General features: G+C 34.2%; 1 protein-coding gene across 3 annotated transcripts in view; it reads left to right on the plus strand.

The window, feature by feature from the left end:
- Positions 1–1,103: 1,103 nt before the first annotated feature.
- Positions 1,104–23,443, plus strand: part of LOC110113616 (O-fucosyltransferase 1) — a 32,536-nt gene continuing 10,196 nt past the window's right edge. Inside the window, exons 1-9 of one of the 3 annotated variants that reach the window (XM_020846261.2) lie at positions 1,104–1,454; positions 1,552–1,708; positions 7,282–7,363; positions 7,495–7,565; positions 9,026–9,114; positions 9,574–9,697; positions 9,825–10,108; positions 12,872–13,001; positions 16,670–17,915. In XM_020846261.2, coding sequence (XP_020701920.1) covers positions 1,447–1,454; positions 1,552–1,708; positions 7,282–7,363; positions 7,495–7,565; positions 9,026–9,114; positions 9,574–9,697; positions 9,825–10,108; positions 12,872–13,001; positions 16,670–17,284 — 1,560 coding nt within the window. In that variant the 5' untranslated portion in view covers positions 1,104–1,446 and the 3' untranslated portion in view covers positions 17,285–17,915. Of the gene's footprint in view, positions 1,455–1,551; positions 1,709–7,281; positions 7,364–7,494; positions 7,566–9,025; positions 9,115–9,573; positions 9,698–9,824; positions 10,109–12,871; positions 13,002–16,669; positions 17,916–23,443 lie in introns of those variants that run through there. The other 2 variants (XM_028696829.1, XM_028696830.1) reach the window with 2 other exon arrangements.

Here is a 23,443-nt window from a genome sequence, read left to right on the forward strand (position 1 = left end):
TGGTTTTCATAGAAGAGCTGCTGTTGTAGAGGATCTTGAAGTCGTAGTTGGAGCTCTTCTTCTTCTCATTCTCATCACTCGATCAACTACCAGTGGGAAACAGATAAGGCTGCTCGCTGAAGGTGTGTTCTTCCTTTTACATATTTTCTCTTTCTAGATTTAGGGGCTGTTTGGTAGAATTTAGGATTTCATTTAAGTGGATTTCGTAAATCCTTCAAATCCCGGATTTACGAAATCCTGAGGGGTTAAATCCTGAAAACTGTTTGGTAACATTCATGATAAATCCAGTTAAATCCTTTGTGACTGTTTGGCTATTCATTTTAGGATTTAAGGCGGTTAAAAAATTGACATACTTTATTAAGATAATTAAAGCACGACAAAAAAAGTTTAAATAAAATATAACAAAATTTTATTAATACTAATTAATTATTTAATTATTATTTATAATATTTTATAATAATTTTTTTATTTAAGATCATATTTTAATCCTATTAATTATTTTGAAATAACTAAGTATTTTAAATCCTGTTAAATCGAGAGAAGATGTTTTACAACATATTACAGGATTTAAAACAGTTAAAGATTTAAATTGTATGATTATCAAGATTATTAAGTTCAAATTACTTATTAATTTTTATTACACTATTAATTACCCTATTATATATTTAGTAATATATTTTTTAAGTTATATTAATTAAGCTAATGATATTATATTTAATTATTAATATATCATTAATTTTTAAATTAATTTAAATTAGATAAATATTTTATGAACTAATTATACTATTAATTTACTCAATTATTATTATTTTAACTTATATTAATTAAGTTAAGCAGTAATAACTTCAGAGGCGTATCGGGTTTGCCTTTCATCTTCTCTTCGGCTTCGTTGTCTTCGTTGCTTCGCAGGAGGTGTAAAGATTTCACGCGTCGCTTCTTCGGCTCCTTCGTCCTTCGTGGCTGTTCGACTTCGCTCCTTCGTCGACTTTCCCTTCCTATCGGATCGGAAGTTACGACATTTTGATCGGATTCAACAACGGGAGCTCGCTTGCTGTGAAGTAACTTTCTCCCTTTCGCGCGCTTCTTCGGCCAAATCCCCTAAATCCGCCGAACCAAAGGATTTCGGAAATCCGGGATTTAGAGCGAATCGGCGGAATTTTCCGTCAACGGAGGATTTCGTTTGCCGTGAGATTTGGATTTGCATTTTAGGCCGTTTGGCTGGATTTCGCCCAAATCCGGCCTTAAATCCGCCTAAATCCGCATACCAAACAGCCCCTTGGATCTGGTCCAACCTACTGGCAGGCTGAGGGCTGAGGGCTGAGGGCTGAGGGCTGAGGGCTGAGGTCAGGGACCTGAGAAGAGAACAAACGAGAATCCTACTTGGAGATTTCTAGGGTTGTAATTTCCTTTCGCCAACATTTTGTGAAATTGGTAAATTTTGATGCCATGAAGAGGTACTAGCAATCCCGAATCTTTATAATTTCGTCCTCTTTCTCCTGTGCCACTCTAGAATTCTAAAGGATTTGTTAATCAACTATGTGTTATTTGAAGCGGCTGGGGGAGGAGAGGAGCGAGGCAGCCGAAGCACCTCGGCGGTGGGCTGAGAGGGATGGCGTGTCGGTTGTCTGTGGTGATGTTCGTTCTGTTGATCTGCACCATCTTGCTTTTCTCGAGGATCTGGCATTCAAGTCCTTCCAGTCGGATCCAGGTTTGGTTTTGGCTGCTTGATTTTTTACCCATTTTTTCCCTTTGAATTATTATACTGGTTTGGTTCTTGAATTATATAATGGCAGTATGATTGGTGGAGAAATTTTAATTATTGCTAAAATCAAGATTATCCTTTCATGTTTCTTTTTCATTGGGCTTCTTTGATTCCAGAACAATAGTTAGCTTTCTTAGAACCGGCTAGAAACAACTGGTGTGTTGTGCTGCTAACATGCTAGAAGGCCAACTTGGTTAGGTACTTCTACTTATTTTACTCTTGCAATCTCTTTATAACTCAAAGGGCAATTCCACATGAGCTACGATTCATTAGCCACTTGGATAGTTGGATATGTATATCCCACACTGGGGAATTGTTGCAGTTGAGCATTATCTAAGTATGATTGGGATGTATGAGTAACATGAGTTTGTGGAAACCATAGTTCATTGCTATCTGATCGATTAAAAAGCCTCATATTTTTAAATAATCGGTTCTTGTGGGATCAAACTTGCCTTCTCTCGGGTGCTTTAGTCAACATTTTCCTCAAAGAGAAGGGGATAATGGATTTCAGGAGATTGTTTTGATAGTCATCAAGCATAAAAAGGATGGTCTTTGCTTATGGAATAAACAATATCCTACTTCTAAATCATTTTTCCAAAACAAGAAGTGTTGGTCTTAATCAAAATAAAAATTCATGTGAAATAAAATTTATTATGGTTCAAAAGACTTATTATGTATAAACATTATGAAGTTTTGTCATGCTATTTCAACCACCCATTTTAAATTTTTATGCTTGATCTACAACCGCTTGACTATTAAAGTCAATCAATTTTTTCTCTTAAAATTTTGGATATTTAAAAAGAAAATGGGCAAGTTAATCCCACCATAGGAAAGATGCATTTTTCATCATGCGCACATCTTTGGAATTGCAATCTTTGTGATATAGTGTGAACAATATAAAAATAGATGTAACAAAGAAATTTTGAGAAGAGTGGAGCAGAAAACTAAGAAAGAAGAAACCCAATGATTTCTCAAGCTATTGATGTTGAAACCTTAAAGCATAGAGGGATAGATTCTCAACATCAATGTTACTAGTCATGAAAGCTATTTCATTTAATAAACATGGTTGGATTATTATTGGTTTTGAGAAGATCATTTTATAGTAGGCTCTCAAATTATAGAACTTCTAAAATACCCTTGACAAATAAAAATACTATAATTATTGAACATCTTAATTATCTAAATATCTTTAAATGTATCTCAAGTGCTCATTAGCTTGTTAATCTTGGTTGTTAGATTAGATGACAGAAGTCAAACAATAGCTTGTTTGCGTACATCTTCATATATTCTCGATATGATACATCATTTTGTTTCATTTGTGCGTATATCTAAGAGGTGAGGCTAGGATCCAAATTCATTGAGCATTTAAAAGACCTCAAGCAACTGCACATATGCTAATTCTACAAATGGTATTATGCATCTTTGGTTGCAAAATTATTTTGAAGAAAAAGCTTGGTACAATAGTAAGTTGTCTCCATTGTCACCTAGAGGTCATTGGTTCAATTCATGAAATTAGTCTATTTACTATGGAGAGGTAAGGTTGTGTAGATTAACCTCTCATCAAACCCTACATTGGTTGGAGTTTCATGCAATGATATGTTTTTTATGTTTCATTTTTTTAGTAGGAATAGAAGCCCTACCATAAATTACTATCCAAGGGATCATTATTAGGCTCATTCCCCTAAATTGTAGGTGGCATATGCCTCCATCTTAATTGCAAATATCTAATACTGTGCATGTAATTAACTTTTTTTATCATAATATTACTTCTAAAATATCTCATTTGTGATAGTTTAAGCTAGTGCCACATTCTATCTTGGTGCTTTTCTACCTTTGTGCAAGGATAGGTACAACTCATGAGTTCAATGTTAAGTAAAGGATAAACATGTCCATAACTCATCTTACATTGGCTAAACTTTTGTATAACTAAGGTTTTATATAGTTAGTATTTTGATAAGTAATGCTTTTAGTATGACTTTTTATAGAATGGGTGATGGCTAAGAGTGAGTTTTTTTTTTTTTTTTTTTAAGTTTGTTGGCTTTAGTCAACCTTAAAAAAGATTTGAGCATATGAATTAATCAATATCTATTGTTTCCTGGATGATGGTGCTTTGAGTAATAATTATGGCGAAAGCACCCCAAAATCTGCTCTTTTTCATCCATTGCATTCCACTAGTTATCAAACTTTTGCCATACTCTCTTATAGATTAAAAATCAATCCACTTTTTTTTGGCTAGCAAAAGTTTCCTGGAAATGATCCCACCAAACCCTTCCTTAAATGGAAAAAGAGGTAGTAATCTTGAATTCTCGGTGGCAGCATTTCACTATGAAATCATATACCAATAATGATGATAGCTGAGCATCGATGGAATCATTCACTATTGGTGGATGTATTTGTAGCCAATCTTAGCATTAATACATGTCATTCGGTCAATGAGTAACTTGCATATTCACCTGACCTTCATTTTAGGGCCATCAAACCATACTTGTGCTCAACAAGATTTAAAAAAAATTGAAGCAAATCTCCATTTATCACCCAAACAATGGACAACATAAAAAATTTGCCTAAATAATGCATCCAATGTCATTAGTGCTAGGTTGTACACAGTTGAACTTTTTCTTATAGAACTTTTTAGCATAACTTTTTATGTCTATTCAAATAAAGATAGAAGCTCCTTTCAAAAGTTTGCCCTCTTTACTTTGGGAGTAGTTCAAGCCCTGCAAGTGAGGACTTCATGAGGGGTGCATGACTAGTTAGGACTGTTGGGTATCAAATAGTTTGCCATTGTATAGAGAAAAATTAAGTATTGAAAAGATTGTAATTAATTTCTTACTGCCATTGTAATGTGGTGTTCCCACTCTACAACCATGTAGTAGCATTGACTACAAGCTCAAGATGGTCTTTTACTTCATTTAAGGCTTGCAACCTGCTGATTTATTATATTTGACTGTAAAGTTTATCTTCTAATTCATGTGAATCCCAAAGTAGAAGTTAAGCAGTTGGGTTTATGTCGTCACTGATAGTAGTTGCCTAGTGGGAAGGACGCTCTAAGGAGTTTAAAACATTTGATCCACACATAATTATGGATGATAAAATTTCTTTGTTTAAGTTCTATGCACCTAAGGTCAACTATGTGATATAATCAATATCAAATTGTTGGTATGGAAGTTTATACATAGTAAGCCATGTAGTTCAATTAGCTTATTATTTTAGAATTCATTGAATGAGATTAACTTTTAAAAGCCCACTAAATTCGTAAGCGAATAGGGCACTCTAAGGTTCCTTGCCTTACCTCCAATGAAGGGATTTGCATTACAAGGCCCTTGAAAAAAGTTTTGATCCATTTTATTCTTCTATTGGTATGAGTGAAATTTCTTATGAAGTTCAATGTTCCCTTGAAAAAGTACAGTGCAATGGTTTTAAAATGGGCTTGAGGAACCATTCTTTTAGTTGTTATTTAATCCGTCAACTCATCTAGGGAGAAAGCTCCAATGGGCCTAATGAAATGCAACATTACTAGTTCATTGAGCCAATTGATGTCCATGTTACAGTACATAGTGATGAGGACTAAAAAAAAATTATGTTGAGATTGAAGAAGGTGGATATGTTGATGATAAGCTATTCCTCAATGTTGATTATGTTGGTCTTGTTGATGGTGATAAAAAAATATGATAAAATGTGAACTTGAGGTATTAGAGTTTTTGTTTAGCATGAAAGAGAAATTTGACTCAATATGGATGCACTAATATAGATAAATACATGATGTCCATAGTTGTAGTATCATGATTTACAAGTTATTATGGGCAATGAGCCGATGACACATGTATCTTAGAGAAGCTAGATGAGCCGATGACACATATGTATCTTAGAGAAGCCAGTTATATAGTTTATTGTCAGTGATCTTGAGCTACTTGCTACCCATCTCCTTCATCCATCACCTTATTTGGAAGTTATAAAAAATGAACAAAAAATGATTACAAAGAATTGCCTTGTTCTTATTTCTATTTATAGATGTGGGAAGATGTATTTAGCCCTCCTCTTATTTGGATGTGTGTGCTATTATAACGTTGATTATTGACCCAAATAAAGGGTGAATTTCATCATAATATATTAAGGACATAATAGAATGGGATGAGTTATCTAATATGCTAATTTCTTTGATCCAATTTAATATATATGTCAAGGATATAAGATCATAATTCTTGGTCAAACAAAAATGTTGTTATCAAAACTTTTAGAGTGGAGGAGTCATCCTATTAATTCTAAGGAATGATTGCTGAGTGTTCAAGAGAGATCAAGAAATATAATAACCAACGTGTCACGGTCACGGTCATGATCTGATTAGAGTGATCAAAATCTTCCAACTTGTCATATAGTATTTCAAATAGATCATGCCTTTGAGGAGCTCTTAGATCTTTGCCATCCATGTAAAACTCTAGCAATAGAATGATCTCAACTGCTAGAGCCTCTTTAATGAGCGTTCTTCAAATACCACTGGAGACCCAACTGCTACCTTACTTGATATAGCTGAAATCAAGTCGAATAAGAGCAAATGATGTTCATTGAGAGCAGCAACTTGTGAACAACAAATGTATGTTGTATGTTGTGCTTTAAAGGTTGATATGGATCAAATGCTTCAAGTTAAAATGTCCAATGATGAAGAACCTGGATATCTTTTCAAGTGCAGTTCAAGAATAAGTTTTGAAGCATAGAGAATATATATAGTTAAATGGTAACTAAGAAGTTGTGGGAAAAAACAGCTCAAGTGTTCTGTGTTTTTGATGGATACATGATGTGAGCATCTCCTTTGGCTTTAATGAAGTATGATAGCTTTCAAACAATTGTGGAGGCTTTTTGATAATTTGATTCTTGAAAGAAACCTCCAACTAGCACAATTTTTTTTCTTGCTTGAAAAAAAAAGTACAACACATGCAAAAATCATTATAATCTCATAAAGAAATTTGTTTCAAATATGCCTATTCTCTTATGGTTGATGGTTGAACAACATGTCACAATGAAAACGATCAATGATTTTTTCAGTTAATTGTTCAAGGTGAACCTTATGTATAATCTTTCATTTGTCCTTATGTTTGTTAAATCTAAACAATCTTATTTTTCTACTTTTGACATTACGTTTTTGTGTGTGCTTTTGTTTTGACTATTTTTTTCTTATGTTATTGGGTTATTGATTTATTATCCATAGCTTTTATGATTTGTTTTTCTTTCTAAGGAGCATGCTGGACATTGTGCACGTTATGTGATGTGCTATGGCTATAAAGGATCCTGGTGTCATAGTGCACGATTTGCTATGGCAAATATGCTCTTAAGATTGCGTCTTCTCACTATCAATAGTTCAAACTACAGAGCATTCCTGCATTATTGATTAATTTTTTCATTATTTAATTTTATCCCCTCACATTCATCTGATGCAGTTGACGAACTTAGCATACTTTGGTTAGTTTCTATTTACCTTTTTTTGCACTTGTAGTATTTCCCAATTTTTATTGTTTTCATTGAAGGATATTGATATTAATAAGCTTTGGCGAACTGCTCCTGCTGCTGGTTGGAGACCATCATCTGCTCCACGGTCTTATTGGCCTTGTATGTAAATTTGCACTCTTTTGAGACGATTTTTTTTTCTGAAAATTATATAATTTTGGTTTGACATTTCTAGTAAGTCCATTTCATCGAATTAATAATCATTATGTTTTATTGGGATTTCCTTGTTTTAGCTCCTCCAACTGAGAGCAATGGCTACTTGAGAGTTCGTTGTAATGGTGGTTTAAATCAACAACGCACTGCGGTATGATATTTTTTAAATTTATCTTTCAATTCAAATTTCTGTCCATTAGATAGGGCATGTAAATTAATTATTTCCCCATCTTGAAATTAGTAGCATTATTTTTAGCAGCACAAGCATTTTTTATATTGAATTTCAGTTATTACACGAAGCCACCCTTTATTTCTGGCTTTCTTACGGTATCTCCTCAAGGAATAAGTTTAGAAACTTCCCCATATAGCATTAGTATGCTAACTAATTATGCAGTATAAAAATTTTAGAATTAAAAAGCATGTCTTGCACCTGTATGCTTGCTTTATTGAGGGGCTATTTGGTTGATTGTAAAGTAAATATAGATTTTTTGGTTGTCTGTAAAGTGAATGCGAGGGAACTATTTTTTCTGTTTGGTTGGGTATATGCAGAGTAAAGTAAAATTAGTGTATTTTATGAGCTTTTAAAAGTTTGTCTCGAATAACACCTGCTGGAGGGGCAGCAGGAAAGTTCTGAGCTAGAGAGGTACCACTATGCATTCCCACAAACACTTGGCGTGCGAAAACCTGTAGCAATGTGGTCTTGGATGGCTGAATTGGGGAATTCTATACACCTACTTGCTTCGTTAGCATTGACATTCACATTCTTCCCAGCTTTTTTGTCCAAACCATCACAATTGCTCAAAGATAAATCAATATTCCCACATGGAATGTTCCAGTTCATATTGCAAATTTGCATGTTTGGATCGACGGGCTGTTCACGTAAGGAGTTCCAAACTTCTTCCAGCTTATGGTCGGAATCATCAGCTAACTAGGATTTGTTGCCTTTGCAATTAGCACTAAGGGCTTCCATTTTGTCATCCGTTCCAGTCGAAGCAACATTACCATCCATTCGTTCATCCTTTGGGAAATCATAGCAACAACGAAATAGAGAAGACGCAAAGCAAAATCTGGATGCCTCCTAATCTAATCGAACAACAGTGAAGTTCCGAAGATATCGTGCCCTCCTTTCTGACAAGAAGGGAATTTTGTCGAAGGAACAAGGTCGATTAGCAATGAAGGGAACTGAAGAAGCTACGGGTGCAGAACTTGACCTCATGCGAAGCACCAGAGTCTAAAGGCCGAAAAATATGGGAAGAAACAAAGATGCTCCCGCAGGCTTCTCCCTGTCGCGCCCACGAATTATTTTTTTTTGCTCGATTTGAGTGGGTTTTGTTTACGTGTAAAATAAGCTACAACGGGGAGTTTTCAATACATTATGATTTTACTTCACTTTACATTCTGTCCAACCAAACATCAAAAAATAAAAAAAAGAAATGCATTCATTTTACACTGTATTACTTTTTTCTCCAACCAAATAGCCCCTCAAATAAACATATTTTAAGTAGCTTACAACCTTCTGGATAAAAGGGAAATATGTTTTGCCATGCATTATATAGTTTAATCCTTCAATATCTTGAGCAATAAACTTATTATCTTATCTTTTTTGTTTAGATATGTAATGCCGTTCTTGCAGCACGTATCATGAATGCTACGCTCGTGTTGCCTGAGTTGGATACCAATTCTTTTTGGCATGATGAAAGGTACTTCATTTCCATTTTCTGGATTATTTTCTTTACTTTAAATGTTCTGGCTTACATTGCATATTCAATTTTATTGTCTAGATTTCCTTGAATATACCTTGGAAACACAAACATCATGTCTTTTAAACTAATGTATGGTGTGTTAACCATTTTACACTTTGTGTGCACAAAGCTTTTTTTGACAAAGCATGAGCAAATCATAGGCATTCATTTTTATGTAGAGCAACATTTTGTTTTGGTAACTAATGATTTCTTTATCGTTTCTGATTTTGTATTCTTGTGTGTAGATAACTGAGTTCAAATATTTGTGTTGAAAGTGAAATTTTTTATTAATGTATCTTATTAGGAAGGCTTATTTTCACAGCACCTAAAAAATCTTTTCTTGCAGTTTGTTTATTGTAATAGCTGTCTGGACATTTCGACATAATACTAATTTGGACTTATTATAAATAAACCCAGTGGTTTTCCAGGTGTATATGACGTTGAACATTTCATTAATGCTTTACGCTATGATATTCGCATTGTTGCAAAGCTTCCTGAAATCACTTCTCATGGGAAGGCCAAGAAGTTGAAAGCTTTTCAGGTTAACTTTGCTTGGCTCTTTTGTTTACATTTCTATTCTAGGAGTCCATTCTCAACAAGAAATTTATGTGCAAAAACTCAAATTGTTTTGTAATATAAATTTGTGCCTGTGTCTTTTTAACACCCAGATTCGACCACCAAGGGATGCTCCTCTGAACTGGTATACTACAGTTGCTTCAAAAAAGATGAAGGATCATGGTGCTATTTACTTGACTCCTTTTTCACATCGGCTGGCAGAAGAGATTGATGATCCTGAACTTCAGAGATTAAGATGCAGAGTGAATTATCACGCACTAAGATTCAAGCCACATATTATGAAATTGAGCCATGATATAGTTGATAAACTCCGATCGCAGGGGCATTTCATGTCGATACACCTCCGCTTTGAAATGGACATGCTTGCATTTGCAGGGTATTTTCTGCCATACTAAAATTTTATTTGTAGAATTTATTCCTATTTGTGCAGGTCTTAACTCCATCCATGTGCTTTTTCAAAACATTTCAAGGGCTTCTTATCATTTGTATGAAATATTGAAGTCTAGAATCTTACTTCATCAATGAGCCCTCATAACATGAATATTCAAACACGTTCTGTTTTGGACCCTGTGTTCCTCCTGCACATCCACTTTTGAACTCTACTGACTTAGGCATATATTGCACATTATGGCCATGTTTTTCCTGAAGACGGGCTTGAGCAGGAGCACATGCCGCTGCTTTGTGGCTGCTGCCTGTATTTTTGACGTTTAGTACTAAAGAGCTGCAGCCGTAGTTGTGACATTAGGTTGCTGCAATGCCATAGAAAGATCTTGAAAGTATGCTGAGTCAGACGCCATGTGGTCCAGAGAAAAATTGATGTAAAATGAATTATTTTCATGTAAAGTTAGTTTTTTGATGTTTTATTTGAATTTTAGTGTAGTTGCTTTTCATGTGCAACTACACTGAATGTAGCCAACCCTTACCACGTCCATAACAGCTACTGGCGGCATTTCTGCGGCGTAAGGGAGGTAAGGCCACAGTCGTTGAGGCAACATCTTCTTAAGGTGGATTTTTGGAATCATAAGCAAAGTCTTATTTGGCTAATATGTGAAAGAAGCTATGTTACCTAAATTAATAATGAGTGGGGAATGAAAAGTGAAGCGGATGCAAGTGAGCGACAATTTGCATCATATGAGGGAAGACAAGTAATATCTGGAAGACTCACGTGAGTGATGTAGGGTGAAACATCAATGAGTTGTTGTGAAGTTGCAATTGTTGGAGAAGCGGGCATTTGTAATTGGGTCTGTTATATATATAAAGAGAGAATAGCTATTCACATTGTAGCCCCAAAGATTTTATTCATTATAGTAGAAGAGACTCTATGGTTTCCAAGAAAATGAAGTGAAAGAAAATAAGAAAAACATTCTAATAAAAAACCACCTTCAAATATTCCCCAAGTACTAATCACAGAAAAAAAAGCAAAATATGTCTAGTCAATCATCTTCTTGATGTTGAACATAAGTTTGAATCGAGCAGAAGAAGAATAAGAAGAACCCAGAGAGGGGGGTCATTTGAGCCATCTCAAACAACTAATTCATAGCCTTCTACATCGTATCCCTAGAAATTCTATTTTTTATAGTAGAAGAGACCCTAAGGTTTAATAAGAAACACATTCTAATAAAAAAATCACTAGCAAACAATGGCCCTCAAATGTAAGAAAGTATTCCCTAAATACAAATCACTAAAATTGTCTAATCAATCTCATCCTTGACATTTAATGTAAGTTTGGATCAGACAGCTACTTTCAATGCCACTTCAAACTCTTTATTGGTAAGTACAAGTAATAACCTAGCAGAGCTAGAGAGAAAAGAGGGCTTTAGGTTGCCTTGTTATGGGAATCAAATGTTTATATGATAGGTAGTCTATTCACCACCGTTTTTAGGTAATTGATGAATGATGAAATTTCCAGAGTTGGTGCAATCAAATGATGTCTCAGTGTTTACTTGCATTCCCAAAAAGGCATTTTATTACATTTTAATTCAAATTCCTTGGTAGATGATAAATAGTTAAATGTGTCTTCTCTCCCGACGCATTGTTATAGTTATCTATGCCAAATAAGGTAGTTATTTTGTCATATCAATCAGTTTAGAAATTGTATTAAATAAAGAAGGTAGGTATTTTGTGAAGAAATGGCTCAAAACAGTCTCTTGATTATTCACAATTGACTAATTTAGTCATAAAGTATCATATTTCTCTTATTTAGTCTCTTGAATATATAAAATTAATTCCAAGTGACCTCTCATGTTGAAATTGATGAAAATTTGGATTAAAAATTAATCCTAATTTAGTCATCAATAATACAAAATTGATCCAACTTAGTTCTGTGGGCTCATTTGAGATTAATTTTATATAGTAAATGGATTAAATTAGAGAAATGTGATAATTTTGAACTAAATTGGCTACATACAAGTAGCCAGGAGACTGTTTTGGACTTTTTCCCCCTTTTTAATCTACATGCTTGACATGGCATAAAATTTAATTAAGAGGAAAAATTGATAAATGATTATGTTTGAGGTGCATTGTTAGTTAAAAATAAACTTTAATAGTTTGAACATGAACAAGAAAAGACAAAAAATGCATCAAAAGAAGCGTTTGTAGAAGTTGCTCAAACAGATCCGTACAATATAATTTTTAACATATCATGCAATACTCAACATGGATGAATGGAGAATGTAGATACATCAGCCGACCCCAAATAGTTCTGAGAAGCTTAGATATTATGATGGTATGATAATTTTTGTTTGCTTAGCCTAAGAAATAGGGAATGCAAGGTGCAAAGCATAGTCACTGGGATCTCCCTAATGTTAATTCTGATGCCAATTTGCAAATATTTTTTTATTTTTTACATTCGTACCTCAGTATTCAAGATGTACCTGTCACGCTCAATCTCAGTTTTGGAAACCCAAAGACCAACTTTTTTTATATAATTTGGAAGTGAAGTTTATATTAAAATTTTGATGATTGATGTGGGAACTTTTTAGCAGCAGGTCATTTTACGTTGAAGACATTATTTACCATACGTAATTGTCTAACTTCTTGCCTTAGTTTTGCATTATTTGCAATCTAGGCACGCAAACTTGCATTATCATCATTTCAAACTTTTGACATATCATTTTTCTTTGTAACAACACGATTTCAGGTGCCTGGATATATTTACAATAGAAGAACAAAAGATATTGATGAAATATCGAAAAGAAAATTTTGCAGAAAAGAAGCTTGTTTATCGAGAGAGGAGGATAATTGGAAAGTGCCCATTGACTCCAGAAGAGGTAAACTCCTATGTCAATAATCTCTCCATAAATATTTGTTCTCTTTGATTTTTAATCCTAGAGAATATGTTATAAGTACATAACGTCTCCAAGCTAAGGGAGTGTATGGTTACACCAGATACATGTGAGGGTCCTGAATGAGTTTTCTAAATTTGAAGCTTTTAGGGTTGCTATGCCCAAACCTTATAGAATTTAATTTTTTGTACATCATCACCTCATGTTTTCATTACTATTCCACATTCCAAACCTTTTACAAGTGTAACTTCTTATATTTTAATTTTCTCTTTGCTTCATTAGTATTCCATGTTACATGGCATGTTGAAACATTCTAATCAAATTTGCAGCACATGTTCATTTCATTATCGTCACTTTAATTACATCAAAATACCACCTTAAAAATAATCTGACATTACTATCTCATGCATTTCTTGTTTGCGTGTTAGCGTATACATAGATCTAGAATGTACGAATTTTTTTAAAAATATGAAGTTGTATTCTATTACAATGTTAGTTGGACAGGAGCTGCGTTGGCTTTTTTGTTCAAAATGTGAACTCATCTCTATCTTGTGGGGGTTTAACTCTAGCTTTTTCTGCTTTGTTTATATGAAGTTCTATTAAAACCTGCATCATCATTTGTCGGATGGTTCTATGCATTCTTCTGGGTTCATGACGTTGAAATGCCGTATAAATCACAAATTTAACTTAAGGTATACTTGATTTATATTCATTAATTAAAAAAAAAGGAGTATCAGATGGTACACAGTTGTCTGGGTCCAAAAGGTTGACATGCTGTAAAAATCATAAATTTTACTCGTGGAAATGATGGTTTCTATTCATTCAGAGAAAAAAGTCGTAAATTCTCCACTTTTTTTTTTTAATGTATATTTTTTTGTTGCTAGTTGAAATGTTGAATATCTGTTATATGAAGCAAAGTTTCTCTATTACTTTACATGGAAAAAAAATCATAAGAACCATTTTCCGGCCACAATGCCATGAGTAAACTTGTTACTCGATCTCTACTCCAGCTTAAACCCCCCAGTACTCGATCTGGATTTAGGGAAACGAGTAATAAATGCTCTAGGAAGGTATGTGAATAAGTCCATTGATAACTTATTTTATTTGGGAGGAGTTAGAGAGGTAATCGGCTTGGTAATATTACATATTTACCAAGCTTCAAGGAGAGTTAGGCTCATACATACAATTAGAAATTATGCAGAGATGAAAAAGGAAACTTTACAAGTTACCAACAGTAATGCTTCTCACGTGACATTATTTCACCTACCGTACACGTGATGTATTTGAACGGTGCTAGTAATAATGCAGCGGGCAAGCATGAATAAATCATCTCAAGAAAAACCTTTATATTTTTGGTTGCAACTAGAAAAGATCATAGGTTTGGTTAAGCATTTGGGCTGGTGATAGGAAGTGGATACAATTTTTTCAAAATCAACGAACGATAATAAGAGATTAGGAAGAAGATCACACCAAAACTCTGTTTGTCATATTGAAAGGAACGTCTTTTTTTATTGTAATTCTAGTTGGTATTTTTTCTTTTGCATACCTACTGTTCTCTTACTTGGCATAGGATTCCTAGGTTGCACCAGATTCTTTCTAAAGGATCAAAATGGTCTCTGATTATATTAAATGATTATTTTGGTATCTCGAGTCTTTAAAAGAAATCAGAATAGTGCCATGTTGAGACTATTTTGGTTCTTATTTAAAAAGTTGAGGGGTCAAAATGGTAATTTAATATAATTGAGGATTATTTTGATCTTTCATAAAGATTTAATTGATCATTTTGATCATTTTCTTTATTTTCTTATTGCTTTTCTTGTGGGATTCATATTTCAAGGTCATTATTTTCCTTGTGCATGCACACTTCTTTGATTGATTAATATATGCGCATGGATGATTTACCTTGTAAGTTGTAAATCATTTGCAAGTTGTTGTAGATTGATCCCTATCCTAGAATGCTTTTTGGTATATTCACATGAATGATTGAACTTCGAAGTTGTTATTTTGCAAATTGTCATGGAATCTTTCTCACCGTAGAATACATTTAGTTGTGTTAATAAAAATTAATTTTTATTTTTTAATTCATTAATTCTTTCTCATTACCGAATTATTAACTTAAGTCCTTTTTACTGTACACTAGGGGAATGATTTTTGAAATGGGCTCTAATACATTCAGTAGTAATCCAATTATGGATGATACTAAAGATTTATTGATGCATGTTACCAAATTAGATAAGTATTAATCTTATTAGATACATTCTTTTATTAGATATTATAGCTATGCTTGGCTTAGTGAATCTCCAAATCATGTTGCACCACAAAGATGTGATAATATCAAAAAGAGGAATAAATATATGTATAGATTTTTTTTTTCAAATATTGAAGATTGATCATTGATTATTTTGGAGTTTTTAACTTTTTTTGGATTAACTGTTCCTTTGTTGATAATGATTATGTAGCTTTTAGAGGCACTATAGTTCGAAAGGCTTGGTTGATTATTTAATAGATCCCCACGACTATAAAATTATTAGCTCAAGTACGTTTCTCTTCTTATTATGAAAGAAATTGGAGTACACATTTTTTTATCAATTCACTTAAGAGGAACAATATTACTCCTTAAAGGGGTGAAGATTTATGGTCCATTTGAGACCACTGTAGTTTTTAATATAAGTGGTTTTGAAAGCTACTGTGGAGAAATTAGTTTTTTTAAAAATTGTTGTAGAAAGCAATTTTCTTGCACAAACATGTATTAAAAATAATAAAAAAATAGTGGCCAAACAAAAAGTGTGGTTGCGGTTTGAAAAATAAAGCAATAAGAAAGTTGTCCCAAATGAAGCCCTAGTATTTGTGCATACTAATCTTCATCCTTTATTTAGGAAGAGCCGAAATGTACTCAAGGAGAGAGAGTTGTGGGATATTGGTTGGGATATATTAACTACAATGGATGACATTGGAATACTTAAAGTCACTAATCTCTTCCTTTTCGTGCCCCTTTTTGAAAACTGGAATTTCTTGATGATGGTGAATGTGTTGTTGAAGAGGGCCCATGTGCTAGTGTTAATGATAATCATAGTTTTGAGTATGCTAACTTGAATTAGTTATGGTCATGTAGACATTTTATTTGGTTATTTTGAAGCGGGCATTGGTATTTTCCGTTTTTTAACGGTTTTTTAACATTTTGTATGAAATATTGATATTGACAAAATATGTGATAACTGAGAAGGATTAATGAATGCTAATATTGGAGTGTTGTTAATAAATAATAATTTTCATATATGATAAAGCATTTCTTTTATAATGTTTGTTTTTCTTTTGTCATTATAAGGTTTCTTTGCTGACGTATATGTATATAATATCATACTTCACCTAGTGATGTCTTTAGTAGAAAATAATTGAAATTATATATTTTATATGAATAATTTACTGGACAGAATAAAGTGATGCCTTTAGTAAGCAATTAATTGTGAAGATACCAGGTTCATTATACAGCCAAAAGTTGTTGATTCTCAATATCACTATTTCGCTCCCTTCATCTTAACATAACCTTAAAGATCTTGGGTAATTTTAAGAAAAAGGAACAGAAGAGCAGCATGGATGTAATGAGCTGCAAATTCATGCATTATAATATAACATTATCTCCCATCTTTCTGCAGGTGGGCATCATATTACGTGCCATGGGTTTTGACAACTCTACTCGCATCTATCTTGCTGCTGGTGAGCTTTTTGGTGGGGATCGTTTCATGAAGCCTTTCCGAGCCCTCTTCCCACACCTTGAGAATCACAGTACAGTAATGGGTGCTGAGAAGCTTGAAGACAGCGCTCAGGGATTGGTTGGTGCTGCTGTTGACTACATGGTTTGTCTCCTCTCTGATATTTTCATGCCCACATATGATGGTCCCAGCAACTTTGCGAACAACCTATTGGGCCACCGTCTCTACTATGGCTTCCGAACGACGATCCAGCCTGACCGAAAAGCATTGGCTCCCATCTTTATTGACAGGGAAGAGGGTCGTCAAGCAGGTTTTGAGGAACATGTTCGTCAAATAATGTTCAAAACCAAGTTTGGGGGGCCTCATAAACGAGTTCATCCAGAGTCTTTTTACACTAACTCTTGGCCTGAGTGCTTCTGCCAGATGTCACCTCAGAACCCAGCTGATAGATGCCCGCCTGATAATACGCTAGCAGTTCTGGAAGGCCAGTTGCAAAGTGGAGGGAGCCATGAGGTGGAAACCGTTAAGGGTCCCAATAAGACGGTTTTAGTGGAGTAAGGCTTCGTTTGGGACCGCTTTTTTACTTCTTCTTAAAACAACTTTTTAGTACAAAAAATTTAGGCTTCATTTGGAGTGGCTTTCTTACTACTTCTTAAAGCTGCTCTTTAGTACAAATGTTTTAATTTTTGTACTGAAAATTTGCTTCAGGAAGTGGTACGAAAGCCATCCCAAACGAAGCCTTAATTTTGTGCTGAAAAGCTGCTTTAAGAAGCAGCAAAAAAGACGTCCCACATGAAGCCTAAAAGTGGTTGGCATGCATGAATACACATTTTATGCTCTCTTTCATGCTTGATTTTGCGTGGTCTTTGGAAGACAAAAGATATTCACAAACGATACTGTATTATTCGGTCAACTTGGAACCTACTGGGAGCTTTGGAAGAAAGGCTAAGTGGTGCAGATTACAAAATGTTATTTGATTAATATCAGCTGAGTAGGCTTTTTAGTATGTAGATCTTCTCGAAAAAAAAAGTTATTATCCATTTATATGGTTTATATTTGTATTTGAAGCTACTAGTGTGCAAATACGCAGGGAAAAATGATGATTTAATATCTGTAAGAGAAAAAGGAATGATTGTAACATTTATATACGGCAATATTAGTAAAAATGGTTCACACTTTATTGGCTTGACGTATCAAATGTGTTATATCTGGTGCATGTACATTACAGGAGATTCAGGCTGCCTTGAAACTTTTTCAAGGGTTTGCTGTTGTATTCAAATCGGTTCATGAAAAATATCTAATCTTACTATCAGGTCTTACTTCAAGAGCAAACTTGTAAGTACAAGTAGAGAGTGTTGAAGAAGAGCAGGGGAAGATTAGAGATCTCAGAAATAGAAGATTTATACTAGTCCAGGAGGCCTCGTCTATGAATTTTGTATGTCTTGAACAGGAACTTTTATTCTGTCCAGTGAACGTACGCAGAGGAAGGTTCGGTTTTAGGCAAAAGATTTTAATTTCAAATCATTTAAGCATAACTTTTAAATGGTAATTAAAATCTTATCTTAATTTTATAATTCCATAAATTCTAAAAACTTAATTGTAAGATAAGATCTTAGGTTTTAAATCTTTCTTTGCATTAGTCAATTTTCTAAAAATTCCTCTTTATCTCAAAATTATATTCTAAGAAAAAATAACATTTCTTTTGAAGTATTTTCTAAATTAACTTTTATAATTTAAATTTTATAAATACTAAAATATTTTTTTACCTTCTCTTAGTCTTCCTGAGCCCATGCGCGCCTCTCCCTTCCTTTCTCTTTCTCTCAATCTTTCTATGAATCCCTCTCAGTCTTGCCCCATATACCGCTATCTCCTTCTTTCGCTCTCTCGGTCTTTCTCTCAGTTAGCCTTCATTCGTTCATATCATTCATTTTTTTTTTGCTAGAGAGTGAATCGGAGATCTCACATGAGTCGCTACTTTTTACATTTGAATGTGTGTTCTCGCTCATTCGCACGCTACATGGAAAAATATAAAAAATGTAATGTTACACATATTACATTTACAACACTATATTATACTATATATGTGTTGTACCCAAATTAGTGGGAGAGCTAGGTTGGAGGATTCATCTCTAGTCGATCGGTGTGGAGGTTGAGCTCCTTGGTGGCCGACGCATTGTGAGTTGGGGCATAGTTAAGCGGGCTTAAGGAAGTCGAGGTTTGATTAGGGTTGTCAAAATAGGTTAACAGATGGAGTTTATGTCCAACATGAAATTGATCCCATCTGAATCTGATCAACCCAAACCCGACTTGTTAATAAACAGGGCAAAAATGTGGAACCGAACTTAACCCGCTAGCAACCGAATGATCCAAACCCGACCTAATAACCCATTTTGATTAATTATTTTTATCTTTTAAACAATACATTTTAGATTAATTAAAACAAAATAAGAAAATTATACTAACAAATAAAAATCTAAGAAAAATAATTTAAATGGTTCATTTTGGGTAAAAATTGGGTGGTGAGTCAACCAAAACTCGACTCGTTTAATAAAAGGGTCGAAATTCTAGACTCAAACTTGACCCGTTTAATAAACGGGTAAACCCCGAACTAGCATTTTTAGGGTCGGGTCATTTTTTGACACCCTTACTTTTGATGTGTTGGTGTATATTGTTTGTTGGGGGGGTTGTCTCAGGTGAAAGTTTTTCTACAATTGAGATTGGGTGAGGGATGATGTTCTTGTAATAAGAGTTGACGATCGAGGTGGCAGAGAGTGATAAGTTATTTGCTTAATGCACCACCCTTGACTCGCCCTGTTTAGAGCGGACTGCTTGATTGATTCAAGCTCGTGTCCAAGGATTTTCTTCTTGAAGGCAAGTGTCTTTATCATGATTCAACCACTACCTTGTAAGATACCTATGAAGGCATTTATATGTATACACCTACTTGCTTTATTTGTCTTCTTTTCGAGTGGAGGTTTGTTAGTGCCTTGTTGCATGGTGTCAACAAAGGAATTTAGATGGCTAGCCCCATTAAAATAAATTACTCACATAAAAGCTAGCCAAAACAATCAATTAAAACTCATCCATTGTGCCAAATTAAATTGCTTGTAATTCAACCAAGACATCAATACATTTGCATATAAGCATGAAAGTAAAAAAAGTTTGAATACAAACCACATTAATGACATCTTATACAATATTTTTCGTGATGAACACTACCAAGTATTTGCCTCACCCATGTTGTGATTTGTATAGCTTGTGGCTCTCACAACGCAAATTTTCATCATCTTGTCCTAGTATGATTTTGTCAGCTTCGAAAGTTGGCATGTACTCATTGAGTGGTTGATTTCCTTCTCTTTTCTATAGTTACACAAAATGTTGCTAAGTTTGAAATACAAAGTATCTTTTCTAGAAATTTAATCTTGATAATAATTTGAGCAATTTAGAGTTTACGAAGATCAGGAAGATTCAGGTTCCTTATAGATGCAAACCCTCATGATTATGCACATCTAATATCTATTGCTCAACAACTCTTGATTAAAGGCTTTAATATGTTAATTCACTATGTATGTATTAGTGGATTGATTGTATTTAATTTTGGATTTGGGGTATGGTTGGAGATCAATGCAATTAGGATATTATGATTATGCCATGCTAGTACATGTGGTAGGCCTAGTTTATTGACACGAAGTGTTAGAAGTTCACATCGCCCAAGAAGTTTGATTAGCAACCAATTTTTTCCAGAGTAGTAAGTATGATCAAGTTGATTATTCTATTTAATGAGATTTGGTGATCTATATTGGAATTGTTTCAAGAGTGCCAATATGGATGTCAGTAGTTCTGTGTTTATATGTGATTGTTAGTGTTTAATTAGCTCACTAGGCTTGTTAGAATTGTATTGAAGTTGGCTTAAATCAGCATGATTCGGTGACTAATAGCTAAGTCCAATAACCAATTTAGAGAGGAGAATAATATAGAGTGTACAATTAATTGGTTAGGTGTTATAAGAAAATCTTCAAGGTTTTAGTTCACATCAGCATTTGACTTGAAGCAACCCACACAAGAAACAATTTTAGGTTAGCACCTACATGGTAAGGAATATTTTGATGTAACTATGAGACACCTCAAATTAAAAACCATAAGTTGAAAGGTTAGAATGCAATTGATTTGAAAGTTTCCATGCACTATTGTTTAAGATGATTTTTAATGAGCTTAATGTCTTCGTATTAACTTAGAAAGGATTTATGCCTCAATTTAGTTCAGATGGCCTAAGAAATTTTTTGGGTTTGCTAATTCAAACGACTTTATGCATGTTTGAGAACTTATCTCAATTTGGTAGAGAAATAGCCGAAGGGATTATAGAATTTAGAAATTTGGGTGGCTTCATAAGCCAATATAAATTTTTATTTCTTAATAAGGTAGTGGCAATACAATAACTTTAGAAATTGATTTTAGCTTAGAATTTGGACTTGTGTGGGGTGTGTTTTCATGCTAGATTTGATTTAGTTGGTGCATATATGAAGATTTGGTATCTTTGAACTTATTAGAGATAGTCTAAATTTAATGGTATTGTAGCCAAAGAGTGAGGCCTTCGACCTTGACATGAAAACAAACCATAAATATTTTTATCTTTGGGTGAGGTTTTATCATAAAAGATAGTGGATGTATTATGTAAATATATTGCAAAAATATTTTTTGGTCGATCATTTTATTTTGTAATTGATGCATGGCTTTGAGATAAATTGGAATTTTGGAAACTCATTACTCTATTTATAAATTATTTGAGGTGATGGATGCTCATATTTAAGTTGATTTAATTTCTCATTTAAGCTGGTTTAATTTCTCATTTAAACTTTGATTTATGGTTATAAATTTTTTATGAGGTTTATGCATACGTTTTATTTCTCTAAATTAGAGAGGCCTAAAAATGAGTCTTATAACCTTGCTCTCTAGACAATGTAGCCAAAGGTTATGAGGTACTCTTTTTTTATTTATTTTGAAGGATTTGTATATACAGCCCCAATTTTAGGTAAAAGTCCAAAAAGTTTGATTGGCTTATTTGTTTAACATTTCATAGTATTGTGATTTGGGATCTCTTGGAGGATTGGGGCTCATAGGGTAAGGAATTTTTAATAATTTTAAGGAAGCCTAGAAGGTGAAAATAAGGATTAAAAAGGAGATGTTCATACATACTTTTTAAAGTGGAGTAGATTGAAAGCATGCTCACTTGTATGATTGAGGAAAGGGATTATATTTGTTACTTCCTCCTCTCTCTTTGTTTACCAACTCCGTGGAGTACTTGATGAGGACATCGTCAGCATTTTCGACACGTGTACCATCAGGAGACGTCGGAGATTGACGGCTACGATCATGAGTTTATTTTGAGTCATTTTATGTAGTAGTTTATTTGATTTTTATGTTTTTCCGTTTTTGCCCTTATGGGTGGTTAGTTGCTTTTGTAGCCCAAGGGGCATTTTAGTCTTTTGTTTTCTTTGTCATTGTGAGGCCTATTTATATGACCCTTCTCTTGTAATAGTTTGGGTTTGGATGAAATGAAATTTACTACTTGTTCTCTTTGTGAGTTCCTCCCTCCAAGATCTCTTAGTGAGTTCACCGGAGAAATGTAGAGCAATGTAGAACCGGAATGATATACCATAAGTGAAGGGTCAGCTGTACTGAACTTAAAACCAAACTGTTGAAGATGACCGGATAATGTGGCGTACCATTGACGAGGAGACTGCTTCAAACCATAGATTGCTTTCTTCAATTGACACACATGATCAGGATAAATAGAATCAATGAAACCCGGAGGTTGCTTCATGTATACACGGTCAGAGAGATGCCCATGAAGAAAGGCATTCGAAATGTCTAATTGAGCAATAGACCAAGAATTATGAAGAGCTACAAGTATAAAAACCCGAACCATGGGCATCTTAGCCACCGGGCTAAAAGTTTCGAGATAGTCTAAACCAGGAGCTTGATTGAAGCCTTGGGCAACCAAACGAGCTTTATATCTAGCAATGCTTCCATCTGAATTGAGTTTGGTTCGATATATCCACTTGCAACCGAGTACATTGTGAGTTTTGTCCGCTGGAATAAGGTCCCATATACCTTGTGATTGAAGTGCTTGAAATTCGGTTGACATAGCCTTCCGCCAATGTTCCAACTTAGATGCCTGCAAAAAACTAGTGGGTTCGTCTGAAGAAATAACATGAGCAAGATTAAACAGTGTTTTGGGTTTGGAGATGCCATGTTTAAGTCGAGTAAGCATAGGATGAACATTGGTAACAGATGGTAATGGCATTGGAGATTGAGAAGAACTGGTAGGAGGTGAGGATGTGAAATTGTTTGAAGCAGCAATAGAAATTTTAGACTGAGATTGAGGTAACGAGTCTGATATTGAAGGAGTTTGACTAGTAGATGAGAAATTGGGAAATGAAGCTGTTGGCACTAGTAACAATGGAGGAGTGTGCAGTGAATTAGTATGATGAACCGGGGAGGAAGTAGAATGAGCAAAAGGAAATACAGATTCATTGAAGACCATATGACGGGAGATATAAACTTTATTGGTAGAGATATCAAGACATCTATAGCCTTTTTGAAGAGATACATAACCAATAAAAACACAGGCTCGAGAAAACGGAGAAAGCTTGGTAGGACTGTATGGACGAATCCATGGATAGCATAAGCTCCCAAACACTTTTAGGTGGTCATATG

Source organism: Dendrobium catenatum, unplaced genomic scaffold, assembly GCF_001605985.2.
Source record: "Dendrobium catenatum unplaced genomic scaffold, ASM160598v2 fragScaff_scaffold_847, whole genome shotgun sequence".
Lineage (NCBI taxonomy): Eukaryota > Viridiplantae > Streptophyta > Magnoliopsida > Asparagales > Orchidaceae > Dendrobium > Dendrobium catenatum.